At 38.8% G+C, this 21,029-nt stretch overlaps 1 protein-coding gene across 8 annotated transcripts in view; it reads right to left on the reverse strand.

Moving 5' to 3' along the window:
* Window positions 1-21,029, reverse strand: part of DOCK3 (dedicator of cytokinesis 3) — a 201,292-nt gene that overhangs the window by 45,241 nt on the left and 135,022 nt on the right. For 7 of the 8 annotated variants that reach the window (XM_087709235.1, XM_087709231.1, XM_087709230.1 and 4 more), the window contains 8 exons: window positions 11,272-11,357; window positions 9,512-9,538; window positions 9,299-9,394; window positions 8,818-8,878; window positions 6,971-7,064; window positions 4,922-5,070; window positions 3,446-3,532; window positions 1,311-1,415 (listed from right to left, as the gene is read on the reverse strand). In XM_087709235.1, the coding sequence (XP_087565361.1) occupies window positions 1,311-1,415; window positions 3,446-3,532; window positions 4,922-5,070; window positions 6,971-7,064; window positions 8,818-8,878; window positions 9,299-9,394; window positions 9,512-9,538; window positions 11,272-11,357 (705 nt within the window). The remainder of the gene's footprint in view (window positions 1-1,310; window positions 1,416-3,445; window positions 3,533-4,921; window positions 5,071-6,970; window positions 7,065-8,817; window positions 8,879-9,298; window positions 9,395-9,511; window positions 9,539-11,271; window positions 11,358-21,029) is intronic. The other variant, XM_087709232.1, reaches the window with a different exon arrangement.

The following is a 21,029-nucleotide window of genomic DNA, read 5'->3' on the forward strand; positions in this document are numbered from 1 at the left end:
TTATATGCTTCTTTTTTCTTTTCTGCACTTTGTATTTTTTTCTCTTTTTATAACTTGTATTAGTTTTTATCTGCACAACCGTTAGAAAAATTCTAGCTGGTTGTTTTACCAGTTGTCATTAATTTGGTTTTTCTTATATTTAATTTTAATCCCTTTTTCACTATGCTTTTAAAAAAAAAACTTTTAGTAAGGCTTGTAGTTCGTTTGTATTTTCAGTTTTCAGAGTAATATCATCAGCATAGCACAAATTATTATGTTTCTTCCTCAAATTTTAAAACCATCCTTCCAATCTAGCTTCCCTTAATATATAGATTGAATAAAAAAGAGGGTGAGCCTGTGCAGCCCTGTTGCACTCCTTTACCAACCTGGCTCCTGTTTTTTATCATCCTCTCTTATACTGTGGCTTTCTGACTTTTATAAAAGTTTGTCATAAGGAAAATGAGATGTTCTGAAATTCTGAGCACATTCCACAGCTTGACATGTAATTTAATTTAATTTATTAAATTCTTTTAATAAGTGCAATAAAGCTTATTTATCTAAGAGCTACATCCTTGAAACTCTGCTTGCTAGCCTTCATGTTTGAGTATCACTCTGGGTGACAATCACAAACAACTTCAAAATCTGTTACTTCTTCCAGAATGCAGGACACAGAGTAAAGAATGTAAGTTAAAAGAAGGCAATTAATTTTAGGAATTAATTCCCAATTAATATTAGGAAAAACTTCATACCTGTAAGAGCAATTTGATCAGGTACCAATTAACCAGAGAGGTAGTGGGCTTTCACTGGATCTGTTCAACTAGAAGCTAGACATTCATTTGTCTGGGATTCTTCATCTTGGATTCCTATACTGAGTGGGGGGGGTGGGAAATTAGAATTCATATCCTAAAAGTTCTTTCAAACTGATTCTATTCTTCTGTGAATCTAAGTCTTGTTTGAATTAATACTACTAGGTTTAATCTATTAAACTGTAGAATGACTTTTTTGAAATTTCAAACACAGATTTATTGTACATACAATATTTTACATGAAAAAAACCTCAATGATGTTTGTAAAGAATGAAAAAGCCAGTAGGAATGCATATACATTCCAGCTACAAAACTACATTAAATGTTAAAATTTCCAAAACAGGGACAATAACCAGACTGGCAGAAACAACACTAATATTTTGGATGAATCAATCAATTGTATAATTTTCTAGATAAATTCATATTTCAAAACAGAACAATTTTAATTTCCTTCAAATACACAAATCATCTTCATTATAAATTGCACTGCATTCATACAGTAATGGATGTGTTAAATCTACTTACACGAAGGAAGAAAGGAAATTTTCTTCCATAAAAGCCAACTCTGAAAAATTCAGGTTCCAACCGTTGTTGTTCCATTATATTGTCATAATAGTTGGCTTCCATTTTCTAAAGATAGAAAATATATATACATATATATACTGAACTGAAATAATGCTCTACTTTTAGGAGAAAAATGCTGACAGCATTCTTGAATGGGACAACTTGCCACATCCAACTTGCTGCGACCGTCTCATCGCTACCAACTTGCTGCGGCCATTTTGCCATGGCTAACTCGCCATGGCCATTTTGACAAAAACACAAATAATGTTGAAGAAATAGTGGTGGATAACATTTGTCACCTTGAGGTATCCTGAGTGGAATTGTCCCACAGTGAGTTGTCTCGTGGTGAGTTGGCCGCAATGAGTTATCCTGTGGCAAGTTGGCCATAGTAAGATGGCTGCAGTGAGTTGACTGTGGTGAGTTGTCCTAGACCTAATGTAGTAACACTATGATATCTGATACCATTAACAAATTGTTTTTGAAAATTTAAGGTATCATACTATTATAAAACACATATTCAAGATAATTTTACAGAGAACTCAATTTTTCATAGGGAGGATTTTATACATAAGTATTTTTAATATTTGTATAGAATACAATAATTATTTTTACACTGTACTTTCTATGCAAGCTTAAAGTTATAAGAACTCAAGGAACAGTTAACAATAGACAATTTTGGCAATATTGAGTTCATCGGGTCATGAAGGTTCGGAAGTGATTGAATGTCTGAGCAACTTTTAGTATAAAGCATATATACTGACTATTGATTAAACAAAGTGTTATGAAAAATTCTCAAAGATTAAAATCAAAATCAAAACTGATTCCTCACATAGACTTGCAATATATGTAGAAATACATAAACATATGTACACGTTTGAAAATATTCTTTTTCTTTTTATCTTCAATGAATTTTAAAAAGAGCAGCCTGCAGGGTAAACAGTGTTGATTTGAGGATGTAAAAATATAATTATTTTCAGTTGTATAATATTAAATTCAAATCACGGTTATTTCCATTTGAATAACTATACCAGATATAGACTGAATGCATGGATTTCTATATTCATTTTAGTAAAATATAGATTTTTGCCAAAGAATCTGAATGATAAAGAGATCTCAAATTTAGAAAAATATGGGAATTCTATTTTGGATGCCATAATCTACAGTACATTCAATGAACTAAATAAGGGAAAAGAGTTACAAAAGTTGGGCTAACATTCTGATTAGATGATGTTTAAAGTTCAGAAGTGAGTAATATTTGATTTTTTTTAGTGGCTGCTTTTCTTTTTAACTAAAACTTAGTAAATGCATTCTAATATACACAGTAAAAGTATATTACAAAATGTTTTTTTTTACTTGCTAAGAATGGTACAGGTAATCCTTGAGTTATGATGACAACCATAATTTTTATTGTTCAGTGACGGAGTTATAAAATGCAACATCACATTTAGCAACAACAATCCCTGCTGTTGTTAAGTGAGGATTTGAGTCATTAAGAAAGTGACTACTTGCAACTTCCTATGGTTTCCAACAACCAAAGTCAATGGGGAAGCTGAAATTGGTCTTGCAAGTTGCAAGTCCCAAGTGGCTTACAAGAAAGACAGCAAGCAAGTAAGTGACTGCTGCCAGGTGGGAGAGGGAGCAAGAAGATGTGTGGGTACCCAGGGAAATACAGCATGAGTATGATGGGGCTTGGGGTGGCAGTAGGGGGGATGTCCATGTGGTTGCTGAGGCATAGCATATCAGCGAGAACAAAGGTACTGGGGTAAGGTGTGTGAATAGTAAGACTTATTTGAGCAACTTGCAGCCTTCCCATCTGGCTTCCACATTGACTTTGCTTATGGGAAGCTCACAGGGAAGGTTGCAAATCACAATGACATGATGCTGCAACCATTGTAAGTGCAAGCTGGTTGCCAAGCACTCAGATCATGTAACTGCAAGGTGCTGGGATGGCTGATACTCTGAAGACCAGTCATAGCCACCACTTGTTAAGCACCAGTGTAACTTTGATCATGAACAAGTAGTATTAACCAAGGACTGTCTGTATATTTCCAATTGGCAGAATATCACGTCCTGCAGGAAAGTTGAATATCACTCACCCGAATCCAGCTGAGACTTTGATAATCATATAATGTTTCATACTGAGTAGCCAGGTCTCTGCATAATGGGATTCCAAATTCCCAGCTCTAAAGGAAAGATTAAAAACTGAGATGAAATAGGATTTTTATACACAAAAAATATCTAATTAAAGTTAAGTGAGTAACCCTTAGTAATGTATTCCTATGATAAAGAATGGACACAAGTAAAATAAGTGAACATTTAACAATTCTTAATGAGCTCCTTTATTATTTGTTAGCCGGTCAAAAATATAGGCTCTGGGGTTTCTCTGCTTTGGCCAACAGAAGGATTAGCTAAGTTGGACAAAAGATACCATCCCAAATTAAAAAATTGTTTATCAAAACAATAACTAACTCTGAATAACAGCAGATACTGAAGTATAGGCTGTTAAAGATACTAAAGAATTGTTGTATTGAGTAGGCTCAATATGACAATTCTGCAAAAAGTATAGGAAAGAATGCACAAATGACTCTAAATGTTTAAATAGCACTTTCCATCATTAAAACAGTTGCATTGTTAAAACATTTGCACTTTTTTTCAAGATGGCATGACTGCTTCATAAACTATTCTTAATAGGCTATTAATGAGTGTTTTGCTTCTGAAAAATAATTATAGTTGTGCATGTACATTTATGCGTGGAAATATATAATTAAATATGGAACGAATTTAGACAAAATACAATATATTAAAACATGGTAGTTATATTAATATATTAGAAATATGTCAGTACTTGAGTAATAATTGCATTAATAAAGGAGAATATTTGTGGCTCAGAGTTGAAATGATGGGTCCTTGAGGCTCTCTAAGCATGGTTGTTTTCTTGCAGACATTTTATTACCCAAACTAGGTAACATCATCAATGGTACTCCACTGATGATGTTACCTAGTTTGGGTAATGAAACATCTACAAGAAAACAACCAAACTCAGAGCTCTAAAGGCCCCTCAATAATTGCATTAGATTACATGTCTAATGTATCTAATTAGATTACATAAATATAGAATTGTAACTATTTACTACTTAAATGATACGTTGTATTTTTATGCATTGTATTTTTCACTTTTATAAAGTGTCTTTTTTGTTGGTAATGTATTGTTCTTTGTCATTAGTTTACAGTGCAATAAAAATAAACCTCCTCTGCCACTTCTCCATCCCCCGCCATCACCCTTACCTTCTCAGGCCAGGCAAGGAGTGACTGGGAGTGGGGAAGGGCGAGGGACAGGGCCAGCCAGTGATGGGACAGGGAGCCGCAGCAGAGGGCCCAAACAGCCGCATGCGGCTCTGGAGCTATGGGCTGCTGACATCCAGGCTATACACTATAATTCAATGAATTTATGATTCTCCTGACAAGTAAATATATCTGAGTATCCTCCAGTAATTTTGCATAAACATTAATTCTGGCTTTAGAAAAGAATATCTAATAAAATTTGAAAATAATTGCTAATAACATTTGCTGACCTTGCCTTTATTAAAATAATGAATAATCTTCCGACAAAGATTTTCTTTACGTTGCCACTCTGTCTGAGATGGATAGTGGAGGAATTCCCGAAGAGGCCTGTCCTCCCACTGTAGTAGCTCGCAATACAAAAGCAATGTAAAAGCAGCCTCTGTCAAAACAACAAGCAATGAACACTGCATAACAATATCAAAACATTTCAACTTTAATATATGTGCGAGTAGATTAAAAAATATGAAAATCCTAAATGAATCAGATAAAAAGGCATTTCTCTAGTAAAAAGAAAGTGAATATTTAATCATGTTATGCTGAAGTAAAAACAAATAAATTGATACACAATATTATATATATATATAATAATCTACAATATATATACATAAAATATTGTGCATCAATTCATTTGTCTTTATTTAATTAATTAGTCTTATTTGGACTTTAGGTAATATTAATGGAAATAATGTGGACATAGTAAAAAAATATACTACATGAAATGTGTTTGAATATTAATAGCTCGGGTTGAAGTTAGGTTGTTTGAGCTCTGAGTTTGGCAATTTGGTTGCAAACATTTTGTCACCATTTGAGAAGACATCGTCAGTGCACTTTTAATTGTGCTCTACAAACAACTAATATACTATATGCATGAGTTGTGCTCTACAATTACCTAATAATCTATATGCATGCAATTAAAATAAATTAGTCGAAACTCTCCAGCTAGTGTTTAAGTGCACCTCAAATTGCTAATTGCTAATCTAAGTATTTATGCAGAGACATTGGTAATGTAAACCAATAGTGGAGAATTACCGTATTTATCGGCGTATAACACGCACCGGCGTATAACACGCATCCCCCATTTTAACACAAAAATTTGAGTAAAAATTTTTTTCATTAAAAATAAATGACTTGGAAGCTCGGAACTTAATGTTGGATTAAAATTTATAACATTAGAACATGAATTACTTCCCCACCCTCTTCTGTCACATCATTTTCCCCCCTCTGATCCCCCTGTACCACCTAATCCCCCCCCCAGATCCACCTGTACAACCTAATCCCCCTGTACCACATAGTCCTGATACCACCTGTACCATATAACCCCACCCCCCATATCACATACTCTTTCCCCCTGCGCCACATAACAAGCCCCCCCCACATAAACCCCTATTTCTATATGTTTTTGTTTTCACCACAGTACCTGGCCTGTGTCGCTAGCAGACTCAGGTTACTCTTTAATTGCGCTGACGAGTAACGTCCTCAGCGTAACGTCAGGGACGTCACTCGTCAGAAGTACGGTGGCCTCGGAGGGTCCTGAGGAGCAGCCTTTAAAACAGCAGCGCGGGCGGCTGCGGACTCACAGCTGATTGGGAGAATGCCGGCGCGTACACTTGGGACCAGAGAGCAGGCGGGCGGGAAGGTAAGCACCCGCAATGATGGAGAAAAAATACAGGCAGCGGGCGGCTCTCTGGCCGCTGCGAGCCGCTGCTGCTAGGATGGGGTTAAATCAGGCAGCGGGCGGCTCTCCAGCCGCCGCTTGTTCAATGATGGGGTTAAAGCGAACAGCAGGTGGCTGGAGAGCTGCCGCCACTGCTGCAAGGTAGGGGTTATATCAGGCAGGGTAGCTGGAGAGCCGCCGACGCTGCCATGAAATGGATGCTGCACTTCTATGAGTATCATGGGCGCCGGTGAATCAGCTGGAGCAGGCAGTTTGGGACCCGGCGTATAACACGCAGTATCGGCGTATAACACGCAGGCAGGGTTTAAGCTTGCAATTTTAGTTTTAAAACTGCGTGTTATACGCCGATAAATACGGTAATTCCAACCTGCTTACAAAAATGCAGAATGTCTTCCACTTAAAAACAACATGCATGATCCTAGCCACATATGTTTACTGACCACTGTGATATAATTTGGTAAGAATTATGTTACTTACTGTATGCTCTTCAATCAATTAATATGTAAATTATACATCTACGGTTAAAAATGTTATGAAAATTTAAAGAGACATATTTTAAAAAGATCACTGTAAACATATAAATAAAACTTTCTCCCATATTTACCTGTGTAATTTTCAGCCTGCAGATGCATGTCACATAACTTGTGTATATAGCGGATATACATTTCCTCTTTATTAATTTCAGATTTATAAAAATTCTGAAAAATAAATATTTCAAAAAATAATCTCTGAAAATCTGTTGATCAAAATATTTTCAAGATTTATGTATTTTTTCATTGAGTTTATTTAGAATGTTAAATCATGTTTCAGTTTCATGAAATATACCATGAAGAAACTGAAAACAGACATCCTCTTCTACACCCACTCTCTTCTATAACCATCCTTCCAGTACAGAAAACTTTTAGTATTGAATGGACTGTATTTACAAATTAGGATTATTTGAAATACAAATTAGTTCTTGAAGATTCAATGATCTACTAATACAGGTAACTAAGCTCAAAACCAATAATGGCCCTGATATTATTTCTTTAATAGTTCCTCCTTAAGAAATGTACTTAAAGGTTGAAAATAGTGTCGTTCTATTTTTATTTAAATCAGGAGAAATAAAAATGTATATTGATTTTAGGGGATTTTTTTTCTTCTTTCTTCCATTTAATCCATTGGAGAGTGCTTGTATAAGTCCATCTCGTTTTCTTGACACAGTTTTTCTGAAGCGGGTTGTCATTGCCTCCAGGGCTCAGAAAAAATGGCTAATCCAAGATCATCCAGCTGGCTTTGTGTCCAAGGCAGGATTAGAACTCACAGTATTCCAGTTTCTAGCTTGATTCCTCAATCGCTGTATTTTTTTTTAAAAAAAAACACTTTTCACCTCTATGGAGGATACATGTCTTCCTCAGCTTTGTATCTCCTACCAGGAACCTGGGAGTTTGAGTATTCTGTGCAGTATCTTAACTGTTCCTAGCACTGACTCTTCTGGACAGAGAGCTCTGATATTCCTGGGAATTGTTGGGAGCCGCTCCCGCAGCTTAGGAATCACAGCCCTGACTGTTCCTCCCACCACTGGCACCACTTTAGCCTTTACTTTCCACATCCTCTCTAGTTCTCATCTTCCTTCTTCCTGATTCTGCTTTTATTTGGCTTTGCTACATCAATCACTACCACTGACTTCTGATCTTTATCTTTTATCATGTAATCCACTTGACTGGCCAATACCTGCCTCTCCATCTGGATCTGGAAGTCCCACAAGATCTCAGCTCTGTTAGTCTCCACAACCTACTATGGAACCTCCCATCTGGACTTTGGAGATCTAGCCCATACACTCTGCAGAAGTTCCTATACACAATGCCAGTTACTTGGTTTAGTGTATGCTTCTGCCTGCCACTATGCGTTGGAATTTGAGGCGTTTCTTCCATCTGCCCTTGGTTCCTGTCTAGTGTGGAAAATCCCTGCTTTTATGGATCTGGTGTTTAGTGCCTGTTCTTATGTGGCTATAATTAGTCCCTTGATTTTGTCTTTTGTCTTTTAATCCAGCCCTTTCTAGACACTAGTAGAATTTCTCAAAGTCTGCCACCTCAACTATCTGTCAATGATGCATCTCAATGCAGGGTATTGTCTTTGCACAATACTTACACTGCTTGATCTTCCTTCCAGGTCTGCTGCTGCTTCAGACATTCCCTTATCGGCTCATTTTCAGTTGCCATCTTACTGATATATTACTAGATGCTCTGGTTTCATCCAGAACATTACTAATGAACCTAAGACTTAAATATTTTGAACACATAGTACAGAAACCCCCAATGTTTGGAACAATCAAAGACAATAAAAAGATGCCATCAAATATAAGGAGGATAAATGCTTTCATTGACACAAGTATGAGATTACAAGAATTAAAAGAAACAGTTTTTGATCCTGGTAAAATGATGTTTATAGTGTCACAAACATTATTCTCACCATCAAGTTAACAGTGCAACCAATTTTCTTGTTCTCTGTTTCATCTCCTTTCATACAGTCTCTGAAAAACAGAAAGTGCTGAAAGTTCAAAATTTTATTCCCTTATAGAATTAAAAACAATATAAAGAATTAATCCATAAAGGTATTTCCACAACGTTGACTATGTAGCTTTAGCAAGATTAGCAGTTTTATTTACTTCTTGATTCTATAAATGATCAATAAATCCCTTAAGAGTCTTAATTCTCTGGGTTTTTTTTTTTACTTTTCTTTTATAGCATTTATGTAATAATATATTGTGAAAATACAAGAAGTGACTACAGATTAAATCCTTAAAAACTGGAGTACAACTCATGATACTCAGAATGTACATATGCTGTTATAAGCATGAAAAAATCATTGGGAAAAACATTATGTCCTTAGTTACTACTAACATTACTTGCATATGTATCAGAGGTCTATGAACTGTGAATAACTGCATTACCTGTAGTCAAGGAGGCGCTCCATCAAACGAGTAACGGATGTAACAAACGAAACACCTGTCTCCCTCCAAGTTTCTTGTTCTACCTTTTCTAGCAGGCTGTATGAAAGTAAACAATCAGTAAGACTTACTCAGAAATACTATTGATTGTGAACAGTTTTGAGAACACTTAAAATACCTAAACACTTCCATATAAAATCTGAGCAATCATCTTACCTGGGATAAGGCCCAAACAGTTGGGTTCTGATCCACGTTGCATGAAGCAAAGACAAGGAAATTATTGAACTAAGATGATACACTATTATTATTTCATACCAAGAAAATATTGTGCCTGGTCTAGAGATTGCATTTACACTACTCATGAATGTAGGTGGTTTATATATATTTGCAGAATACATACACATTATTTCCTTTACTGTAGAAATAACATATTGCTGAGAAAAAAGCAGGGGTCACACTGTGAGATTGTTTTCATCAGGTTGATTTCCCTCCCCATCCCATGCTCAGTGATACTGTTGGTACTCAGGTTAGAAAGTGAGCATTAGTATTGTGATGATGTTATCCATTCAGTCGAGTCCAACTCTTGGTAGTATATCTATGGGCCTGGTCTCCCCACATCTTCTGATCTTGCACTTGCAGATCTTTGAGGATTTAATTACAAGTTATATGTCTTTTCTCCCTTAAAAGATACAAACTTCCTTTTCATAATATTCAATATTTTAAAGAATGGAGCAATTGAAAGTGCATGGGAGTATAGTTCAATTCACTGCTTCTAGTATAATATTTTATTTTTCAGTAATGTAAGTTGTTTATCTATATATTGTGTGTGTACTTACATTGTGAAATAGTGGCTATGTAGTGGTTTTAACTACAAGGAGAATCTGACCTGACATTTTCTGCAAGTAAGTACGGCTTTGATAAAAAAAATTGTTTTTTAAAAATCTGAGCTTTCAGAAGTGAACTCTTCAAATTTAATTAATTTAATTCAGAGAATTATTAACATTTTATATATTAATTATTAGGTTTGTAGGATATATGACACTAATATTAAACCACTGTTGAAATTTAATATTTTTACATTAATTTAAATTTTTTAGTATTTAATCGTATAAAGACATCTCAGTTAAATTCTAAACCATGTGAAAAACAGATTCCCTTGTATGGTCTACTGACAAGCTCTGAATGACCAGGAAAGAATTTAGGTTATCAAAGCAATATAACGAATATTTAAGTTAGTGCTTTAATTCATGCCTTAATTTTGGAACAATGCCAGTTTCTTTTCAGAATTCATGGTATGCTTATTTTCAAAATTAATAAAAACAGAGCTCTTTTGGTAATACAGAGCTGTTTGCCTAACCTCATTTTGTACTTTCATTGAAACTCCAATCAACATCTGTGCAATCTTAATGAAGGTCATGTATTTCACAAATAATTTAGTAAATTGTCCTTAAACATAGGCTGAAAGTTCATATTTAGAGATATCCTGTTGAAGATAATGATTACATGAAGATACTCAATATACACTCCTTGAGACACTGAAGGGATAATTATTAGGGAACAGTAGGCAAGACTTCTTCCCTACTCCTGTATTCATTCTGTCAAAACATTGGGACATCTCCAATTGCAAAATGTCAACTCAAAACAGAAAGTTAAGAAAAAGACAGAAATCCAAACATTCTTCTGGAAAAAAGCATTCAAAAGAGATGCAAAAAGCTATAAATGAATCAAATTTATCAGTTATTTCAGATGATTATAATCATGAATTGATCTTTCATGTTAATATAATACAATTAATAACAAATCTTGATTTCTGCAATTATTAAATAAAATGGATTTGCTGCTTTATATTAAAATCTATTTTTATCAAACCATTTATTCTGATGCATTATTCATTTCTAAGAATAGTTTTTATGTTTAGATCATCCAATCTCTTTATATAGACATGTACAGTTTTAATAATGCTAAACAAGACTTACAGCAGACTGAAGAGTTCCCTGTAATTTTCATCTCCTTTTCCCTCTGATACCAAACTGTCTAGCTTATCAATCAATTCTGCCTCCACCTGGATCAAAAAGAAAGAATTTGTAAGAGTAGCTTAGTTTGTAAATCCTAAATATAAAGAAGGATGTGAAAATGATATTTCATGATATTTCTCCTACTCTGCATGAAGATTATTTTTATGGAGATACAGATGATTTCTGTTTCTTAACATAGAGTAATGAAAGTAGCAAAATGTAATTTCACAAAATGGTAAGTTTATGAAAAACAATATGCCTCATTTGTTTGAGGCATATTAAGGTTGTTGTCACAACTTTTTTGACTGGACATCTAATAAAATGGCTTTTTTTTCATTTTCAAAATATAATACCACTACTCATTCTCTTATATAGTTATGCATTTAGTGTAGAATAAACAAATCAGTGTATTATTTAAAATGTAAAGCAAGATCATAATCCAAGACTGTTACTTGCTAATTAAAGTTGATCAAAAAATAATTAGATCTTAATAATAATTCATTAGCTATGTAATTGCAATTCCAAGACTTTTTTTTAATATTAGTGTATTTATACAGTTAAATCTTCTCTGGACTTTTCTAAAAATTCATTTTCTTCCACATATATTCCACAGGTATTATGAATCTACTGAGAATCTAGTGATTAAATAAAACTCATTTTTTTAAAATAAATATGGCGTTCTATTAACAGACAATTTACAAGTAAAAAGGAGCTGTTTTTGTTGCACAGATATTTACCGGACATTAATAGCATTATAAGATTGTCAAACATACCATTCCTCAATATCTTTCATTGCTTTAAACAGCTCACCAATATTTTTTGCCATTTTCCTTATTTCATTGCTTTTCCAATAATACAAGTTGCGTGTATATTATAATATTTTTTTAAAAGGAGATTTTGTTGCCCTCAGTTGGATAGCCTTGTTTTTCTCTAGTACAAGGAGATGATTCATGTCTTGTGTATAAGACATGGTGGATGGCTAGAAAAATTCTGCTACTTTCCTTATTATACTTTATTTTATACTGCACTGGAGTTCTTATAACAAACCTGTAGATGTAACAGCATTAGTCATGGCTTGGAATGTGTTATACTTTTACTTTTATATAGTTCTTAAAATCAAATAGCTCTAAGATTTGGGGAAAAAAACAGTTACATATTTGCAAAAGACTATAACAAGACAGACTGCGTAAGTTCTCTAAGTAACCATCAGCAATATTTGTGTAGATATGATCTATGGGCTATACACAGATGCAATATTTTTAAGAGAAAGAAATTTTTAGAAGAATGTATATCATAGCCAAACTCAGTGGCTAAGACACTGAGCTTGTTGATCAGAAAGGTTGGCAATCCCTAGCACAGGGGTGGGTTGCTAATCCCGTTCCAACCGGTTCGGTTGGAATGGGGCCGGTGGCGTCCTCGTGCACGCGGCAGTTCACGCATGCGTCTTAGCGCCTGCGCGATGCTCCAGCTGCTCGCGGAGACTCGTGCAGGCACTGTATGTGGCATCCAGGTGCTCGCGGAGAATCGCGCAGGCGCTGTATGTGCCATTCGCCTGCGTGGAAGCGCAGAAGCCTTCAAAGACTGCTAAGGAGTGCGGGCGGGCCCTTCGCCATTCCCAGAAGTTACTTACTTCCGGATTCGCCGACCAACCAGTTCGTGGGGACCGCCGCGAACCGGTTGAAACCCACCCCTGCTTTAACTTCAGCAAAGCATTCATAAGATTCCAACAATATATTGGTAGAGAAAAGGACAAAATATGGGCTGTATAATACTATAATTAGTATAGTAGACTGAACAATCATATCTATTAGGTATATGTCAATTGCTCAACATCAAATTGGACAGGTTGACTAGTACATCAGAGTTCTATTTTAAGCCCTATGCTGTTGAATAGATGTATAAATGACTTAGAAAAGAAAATTAAAAAACAAGGTTATAAAATATGGTTAGTTGATATAAAAATAGCAGGGATAGCACATATCTTAGAGAACAATGTTAACATTCAAGAAGACTTTAATAAGCTAGAACAATGATCTAGAAACATCAAGATCAATTTCGATGAAATTAAAACAAAAAATTAAAAAAAACAATCTTGGTGGAAACAATTGAAAAATCCTGTATTTGAATAGAATAAATCAAACGTTTGGGTGGGGGAACCTTCCTGAATAACAGGCAAAAATAATCAGGTGTCCTGGTTAATCAAAAATTAAACATGAACCAGCACTATGATGCAACTGTAAAAAAGCAAATGCAATCCTATACAAAAATAGAATATAAGATCAGAGAAACAATTGTTCCTCCCTATTCAGTGTTGGTCACATCACATTTGGAAAATTGCCTTCAGTTCTTGGCATCAGATTTTAAGAAAGAATTGGCAAACTGGAACATGTCTTGAAGACAACGACCAACATGATATGAGATAGTTGGATGCATTGGACATGTTTAAACTGGAGAACAAACTACTGTGTGGAAACACAATAGTGACCTTCAGAAATTTGAAGAATTGTCATATAGAAAAAGGAACAATTGTTCAGAGTTGTTCCATCAGCCAAGCCAAGAAATCATGGATTTAAATCATAAAGAAATATATTTCACTTGAACATTAGGAAATATTTCTTAATGCTATTAGTTTTTAACTATTGACTGTCTTGTGAAATGGTGGACATTCCATCTAAGGTGATATTTAAAATTAAATTGAAAATTGAAAAGATAGTTAAAATGTAGACGTTTACAATATAAGTTTATATTATGCAAAATGTGATCTGTTTTCCACCCAAGTCCTAAAACTAAAGAAAATGCAATTAAACAAATGAATCAAAAGCATTACACTTGCTCATTATTTGCTCATTATGAAGGAGAATGACCAAAGCTGCATTTTTGTATATAGCAAATTATGTGAATCTCTGCTTTCAGTAACTGGTATGCACTGATGGTCACCAATAACTGCAACTATGGTTTTCTGATAATTGTTGACCAACCCTGTGCATCAGCATGGACTAATTTTAGCCTATTCCTCCTTTAAAAAAATAACTTCAACTCAGGGATGTTGGTGGGTGTTTTAGCTTGAAAAATTAATTGGGTAGTTATAGAATTGGCTTATAATAATTATAGGCAATATAAAAAATTAAGGTTGTAAACGCACAGTATTTTACTGTGTTAGAAAGAGTAAGAAGTCAACTCTTCCTTTCTCCCTTTTTAAAAAAAATATTCATTTTCATTGTATTTTAGGCTATAATAAACTTTAATAAAAACTAGCATTTATAAAAAAGAATATTGGCTATTCATTCTTGTTTTTGGGAGGCAAAGAAAACAACAGGTCAGATGCTGAACGGGCAGATGAATTTACCGAAAGAAAACACCAGATGATTGGCTGGTGAGCTAAGATAGGGTACTGACCATCACCCAGGACTGTGGAAATGGCGGCTACCTGTTGCCTTAGGGTGTTGTGTACTAAGCCTTGTTCCAAGCCATCCAGGACCTGCGGTGGGAATGCCCGTACGGGGTCAATGATCTTTGCCCTGCACCACCTAGCAAATGCCGACCAGATCGCATTGTAGATGCGTGTTGTCGAGGGTCTCCTGGATGCCTCGATGGTCCCAATTACCCTGTCTGAGATGTTGGCCGCCATCAGGGTCTGCCTTTCAAGTGCCAGGCGGTCAGCTGGAGCCACTGGGCTCCGGGTGGAGCAAGATCCCCTTGCACAAGATGATCTGATCCCAAGGAATCTCCATAGGGGGAACACTGACAGGCGGACAAGGTCTGCAAACCATGTCCTCCTGGGTCAGTGTGGAGCTACTAGAACTATCTCTGCCCCCTCTGTCTCTAGTTTCCTGATCACCCCTGGGAGGAGAGGGAGGGAAGGCGTAGAGAAGGCCTACCAGCCAGCAGCAACAAAGCATATCTACATCCTCTGCTCCATGTGACAGGAATCAGGAGACGAATCGCGGCAGCTGGGCATTCGCTGGCGTGGCAAAAAGGTTGACCGCTGGTGTCCCACAGTGATGGCAAATCTGCTGGAACAGCTTGGGTTGCAACTGCCACTCCCCATGGTCCATGGTAGTACTGCTTAGCCAGTCGGCCTGCAGGTTCACCATTCTCAAGATGTGCTCTGCTACAATCGATTCCAGGTGTCTCTCTGCCCATGTGCCTAGTCTCAGGGCCTCGACCCATAGGGACTTTGAGTGACTGCCCCCCTTGCCAGTTTACATGGGCTTTTGCCGCCACGTTGTCCCTGAGCAGGAGCACGTGTTGGCCCTTGAGCCAGGTCTTGAAGTTGGGTAGTGCTAGGTGAGCCGCCTTGAGCTCTAACCAATTTATGTTGTGAAGGAGGTCGGCCTCCATCCACAGACCCTGCATTAGCTGGTTCTCTAGCACCGCTCCCCAACCATAAAGGCTGGCATCTGTGGTTAGTATTAGACGGGGCAGCTCGCAAATCGCAGATCCCAGACTTAGGGCTGGAGAAAGCTACCATTGTAGGGACAGAAGAACCTGCGGAGAAATGCGCATCAATGCCACTGATGCGCTGGTGCCCTGTCGCTGGAATGGAATCAGGGCCCATTGCAATGTTCTGGAGTGTAAGTGGGCCAGGCATGATCCCTATGCAGGAAATCATTTTTCCTAAAAGGTTGGATAACGTGAATACAGACACCGTCCGAGCCCGACATACCTGATGTATTAGTTGGACAAGGCTGTCCCAGCAATCCGTTGATAAGACTCGTCCCTGGACCGTGTTGATGACCGCTCCCAGGTGCTGAAATCTTGTGACAGGTTGTAGGTGGCTTTTTTGAAAGTTCACCGAGACCCCCAAGTTTGCAATGACTATATTGTCAGCTGCAGGTCGTGTCATGCCCGGGCCGCAATTGATGCTTGGACAAGGATGTCGTCAAGATAGCACTGGATTCTTACTGGAACTGTTCACACCACTGGCACCACCACTGCCAACAACTTTGTGAAGGTCCGGGGTGCAGATGCTAAACCAAATGGGAGTGCTCTGTATTGGTAATATATGCCAGGTAGTCACACTCTTTGATGCCTGCTAAAATCAATTTCAATAATGACATCTTGAATCTGTGATACACCAGGTGGCAGTTGAGGGATTTCAAGTCTAGTATAGCCCTCCAACCTCCTGATGCTTTAGGGACCACAAAGAGGTTGGAGTAAAATCCCAATCCCTTCTCCACTTCTGGGACCAGTTCTATTGCCTGAATGTCAAGGAGATGAGTTTATGCTTTTCCATGACCTTGGACATGGAGAAGACCCTAAAGCAATTGGGGGGAGAGGAGACGAACTCGAGCCTGAGCCCCATACGTACTGTGTAAGTACCTATATGTCTGTGGTGACCACCTCCCAGGCTTCCGCAAAGCTGGTGAGGCGATTGCCAATAGGATGATCCCCTGAGGAATCACTTCCCTCTGCGGAAAGAACAGCCACCTCCCCCTTGAAAAGGCCTCCTGCCCTGGAACTGATAGTGGTTCTGGTACTGAGGCTGAAACCTCTGTCCTTGTTAAACCTCCTATCCACCTGTATCCGGGCTAGGCTGATAGTACCTATGAGATGGTGTCTTGTGGTCTGTACAGCGGTCTGCGATAATAAGGTGCCGGCCGCTGTTCTGCGTGCTTGGTTGCAGACGTGGGTAGGACTTTATTTTTATCTTTGTTCTCAGCCAATATTGGGTCAAGAGTTTGTCCAAATAAGGATCCCCCAGAATAAGGTGCAGCCGCTAACCTCCACTTGAATTTAGCGTCCACCTGCCAGCTGTGCAACTAGATGAGACATCTGGTGGCAACTGACGATGACGGGGCCTGGGAAGCAAACTTCACCGCTGTGAGGGTGGCGTCTGCTGAGAACTGGGTGACAGCCAGCAGTTTATTAAAGTCTTGCTGGAGGCGTGCATCCTGGGGGATGATTTGTTCTTGAACCTGTTGTAGCCACAAGGATGTTCTATTGAAGAACGAGGCAGCTGAGGCAGTTTTTATTGCCCAGGCAGCTGCCTGAAAGTTTTGCGGAGGGTGAGCTCTGCCTTCCTGTCCTCAGGTTTGAGGTTGTCAGCAATATCCCCCGCCACTAGGGCAGAAGATGTAGCCAGGGCTGCCACTGGCGCATCAACAGTTGGAACCTGAAGGATGTTAGTGAATGCTTGATCCATGTTATAGAATCGGTGATCAGTACTCCCTGGGTTGGAGAATGTTGTTGTTGTTATTATTATTATTATTATTTATTCAATATATAAGCTGCTCTATTCCCGAGAGACTCAAGGTGGCTAACAATCGAAGAGGGGAGGGGTACAAAATAAAAAAATAAAAAGACGAACACATTTTAAAAACACAACAGTCATACTATCGAGTGGGGCTGAGAGATTTAGCAGCCCCAGGCCTGCCAGAACAGCCAGGTCTTAGTGGCTTTGCGAAAAGCCATAAGGGTGGTGAGGGTCCGGATCTCAACGGGGAGATCGTTCCAGAGGGCCGGAGCAGCCACAGAGAAGGCCCTCCCCTAAGGAGTTGCCAGCCGACACTGGCCGGCAGATGGAATTCGGAGGAGGCCTAGTCTGTGGGATTTAATCGGTCTGTGGGAGGTAATTGGCAGGAGGCGGTCTCTCAAGTACCCAGGTCCGATACCATGAAGGGCTTTAAAAGTAACGACTAGCACCTTGAAGCGTGTCCGAAGACCAATGGGCAGCCAGTGCAGCTCCCGGAGGATAGGTGTAACATGGGTGTACCGAGGTGCACCCACAATCGCTCGCGTGGCTGCATTCTGGACAAGCTGAATTCTCCGAATACTCTTCAAGGGCAGCCCCATGTAGAGCGCCTGGACGGGCCCACTGATTTTTAACTACTTCAGAAAATAGCTGGGGGGCAGATATCTCCTCCTTGTCCAGTTGGGACTGAGCTGTAGGATACCTTACTTGGCTGACTGGGGCTGAGCTGTAGGAGTTTGGGTAGGAGGAACCTGGGTAGGTAACTCCAAATCAGCTATAGCCCTGGCCTTGCAAAGGAGAGACTTAAACAGTGAAGGAGAAAAACAACCAGAAAAGGCAGGAGGGTCTAAGTCTAAGTCCTTCTGACGCTCCTCCCCCAATAGGGATGCCTCACTGGTCACTGAGGGTGAGGCAGGTCTGACCTCCATAGGAATCCTGGTCTTCCTGCTGCAAGTAGAGCTAGGCCCCTTGTCTACAGGTTGTTTGGCTGGGGCCTTGTCTTTCTGGCGTAGGCCAGAAATGGCCTGAGCAATCAGTTGTTGCATGCGCTCAGGAATATCCTGCATGAAATCCTCATGGAGGGATTCATCCCTGGGGGGGGGCATCCCTAGGATTAGGTGATCCTTGTGGAGCCAAAGAGGTATGAGGGATCATACTGGACACTGAGCAAGCAAAGAAGCCCCCTGAAGTGCTCCCACATCTCTACTGGACAAAGGAGGGGACAACGAAACTTCTCTTCCTCTCCTTGAAAGTTGGGGAGAAGGAGAAATAGAATGAATGGCCCTTTCCCTGTCAATAGATCTGGATCTGTGAGCAGGTGGGCTGACACTGTGGGCTGCAGAAGCTAGCTGTTTCTCTGCTCTGGCTACCCTCTTTTCTAAGGCTTTCTGCCTGCATTGTTCATCCCTCTCCACTGCCATGGATTGGCGTTGGACCGCAGGTGCCTCCCTTGGATTTGGCCTTGGGTTTCCTGGGGTGGCTACCCCGGCTTTGAGCCCTGGAAGTGCCTGGCTGCCTAATGGGGCTATCGTTGGCCATTGCTATGCTTTGCACTCATGGCCTTTAGAATAGCTCCAAAGACGTTTCTGGCCCTGGGAGCCTTCTGAGGCTTTTTTCCTTTGCCTCTTGCTTCTCCACATGGTAGCACTTAAAATGGCCACCGCAATGAGACCTTGCTGTTGGAGGTTTCAAAATGGCCACCATGTCTTGCTACGAGGCTCTGGAGGCTTCACTATTTGTCGAGGTTTCCTAAAGTCCAGCAGTTGAATTTAAGAGAGCCACGCAATCTCTGCGAGTCCGGAAGATTCCTCTGCTCCCTGAGGGTAGCCCAGTCAGGGGATTCCCCTTGAGGGGTAAGACACCCCCACAGATCAGTCAGGCACTGAGGCTGCCTCTCTATTACTCCCAACTATTTTAGAATTTTAGGTGTCCAATTTTGTCAAATTTAAGCTTTGTCCGTAGACTGATAATAATTCAGAAGTGGAGCCAAGGAAATTCTTCTCTTAGACCAGACAGAGTTAAACTGGTCCAAGAAAGAGGAGAGTCATAGGCGTGGCTTCTGAATTATTGTCTCAGTCTCTCGACCAATCAGGCTATGAGAATACCCACTCCTGAGTCGTCCTGCTGTATCCATGGAGAATAATGTATACTTCCAAAAAGCCACATCAATTTTAACAGCATCTGCACTAGTCTGAAATGTAACATCACAAACAGTATATATCGTCTGTACTGTTTGCTGTTTGCTGCAAGAAGGCTAATTGCTGGGAGGCAGAGGCAGATTTTTTTTCTCCCTTGTTTTCCTCCCCAAAAGCTAGGTGCGTCTTATACTTTAAAGCGTCTTATACTCCAAAAATACGGTACTCTAACAGTCCTGATCCTCCTTTGTCCTATAAAGGTTGGTCAACTTTCACTGCTAATCAGTGGTTGGCACTTAGGAGAGGGAAATGAGTGTTCCTTACTCCCAACTTATACCAGTAACTGCACTGTGCAGCTGAAGCCACTCTATTCCCATGGATACTTACAAGAAAGCAGTTACATAAAGCGTATTCACTCTGTCTAATATTTGATTATCAGTTGCAAAGGAATTTTATGATGTAGGACCTGTCCTGCCTGTCAATAATTTCAATAATCATTGGACATTTTAGGTCTTGAGTAAGCAAGTTTTTGTACTGTTTCCATATCAATAAAATTAGTAGCTACCAGAGTTTATAAGAGCTGAAACTTACAGTTAGAAATGGTAGAACCTCTTAGAGAATTATTTAATATGATTCAAATGGAAGGTAAAGTGCCTCCATCTTGGAAGACAGCGTTTATATCTTTGATACCCAAAGAAGATCAAGATACTACCCAACCCAAAAATTATAGACCTATTTCATTACTGAATGTAGATTATAAAATTTTCACTAAAATATTAGCAAATAGGTTAATGTTGGTTATTCAACAATTGATACACACGGACCAAACAGGTTTTATACAGGGGAGACAGATGAAAAGTAATGTCAGATTAATTATTAATGCATTAGAATATTTGGGAAAGAACAACCAGATCCCTGCTGCGTTTATATTTTTGGATGCTGAGAAGACCTTTGATCAAGTTAACTGGCAATTTCTGTTGAAGATATTGCAAAAAATGCAGATAGGAGATAATTTTTTACAGTCAATTAAAGCAATATACCAACAGCAAACAGCACAAATCATAGTCAACGGAAGTTTAACAGACTCTTTTCAAATTGGAAAAGGTACAAGACAGGGCTGTCCTTTGTCCCCATTATTGTTTATTATAACTTTGGAAGTATTGTTGACTGGGCTGCACATTTGATGGCTTCAATCTCCACAAATCTAAAGTTCTGCATCTTATTGCATTGTCCCTTTCAATGTCAGGGATCATCTTGCTGCTCTAATTTGTATGTGCTCTCCCACTTTGGATTCTGAAGAGGTCACTGGGAGGGGTGCTAGGAGGGAAGACAAACTGTACGTTCCTTTTTCTTTTCCATTTCTTCCTTGCCTCCACTCTTCCAGTTAGGCA

The sequence above is a fragment of the Thamnophis sirtalis genome, unplaced genomic scaffold, assembly GCF_051295495.1.
Source record: "Thamnophis sirtalis isolate CommonGarterSnake01/CBP01778 unplaced genomic scaffold, rThaSir2_p1.2 scaffold_3, whole genome shotgun sequence".
In the NCBI taxonomy this organism is placed as follows: domain Eukaryota; kingdom Metazoa; phylum Chordata; class Lepidosauria; order Squamata; family Natricidae; genus Thamnophis; species Thamnophis sirtalis.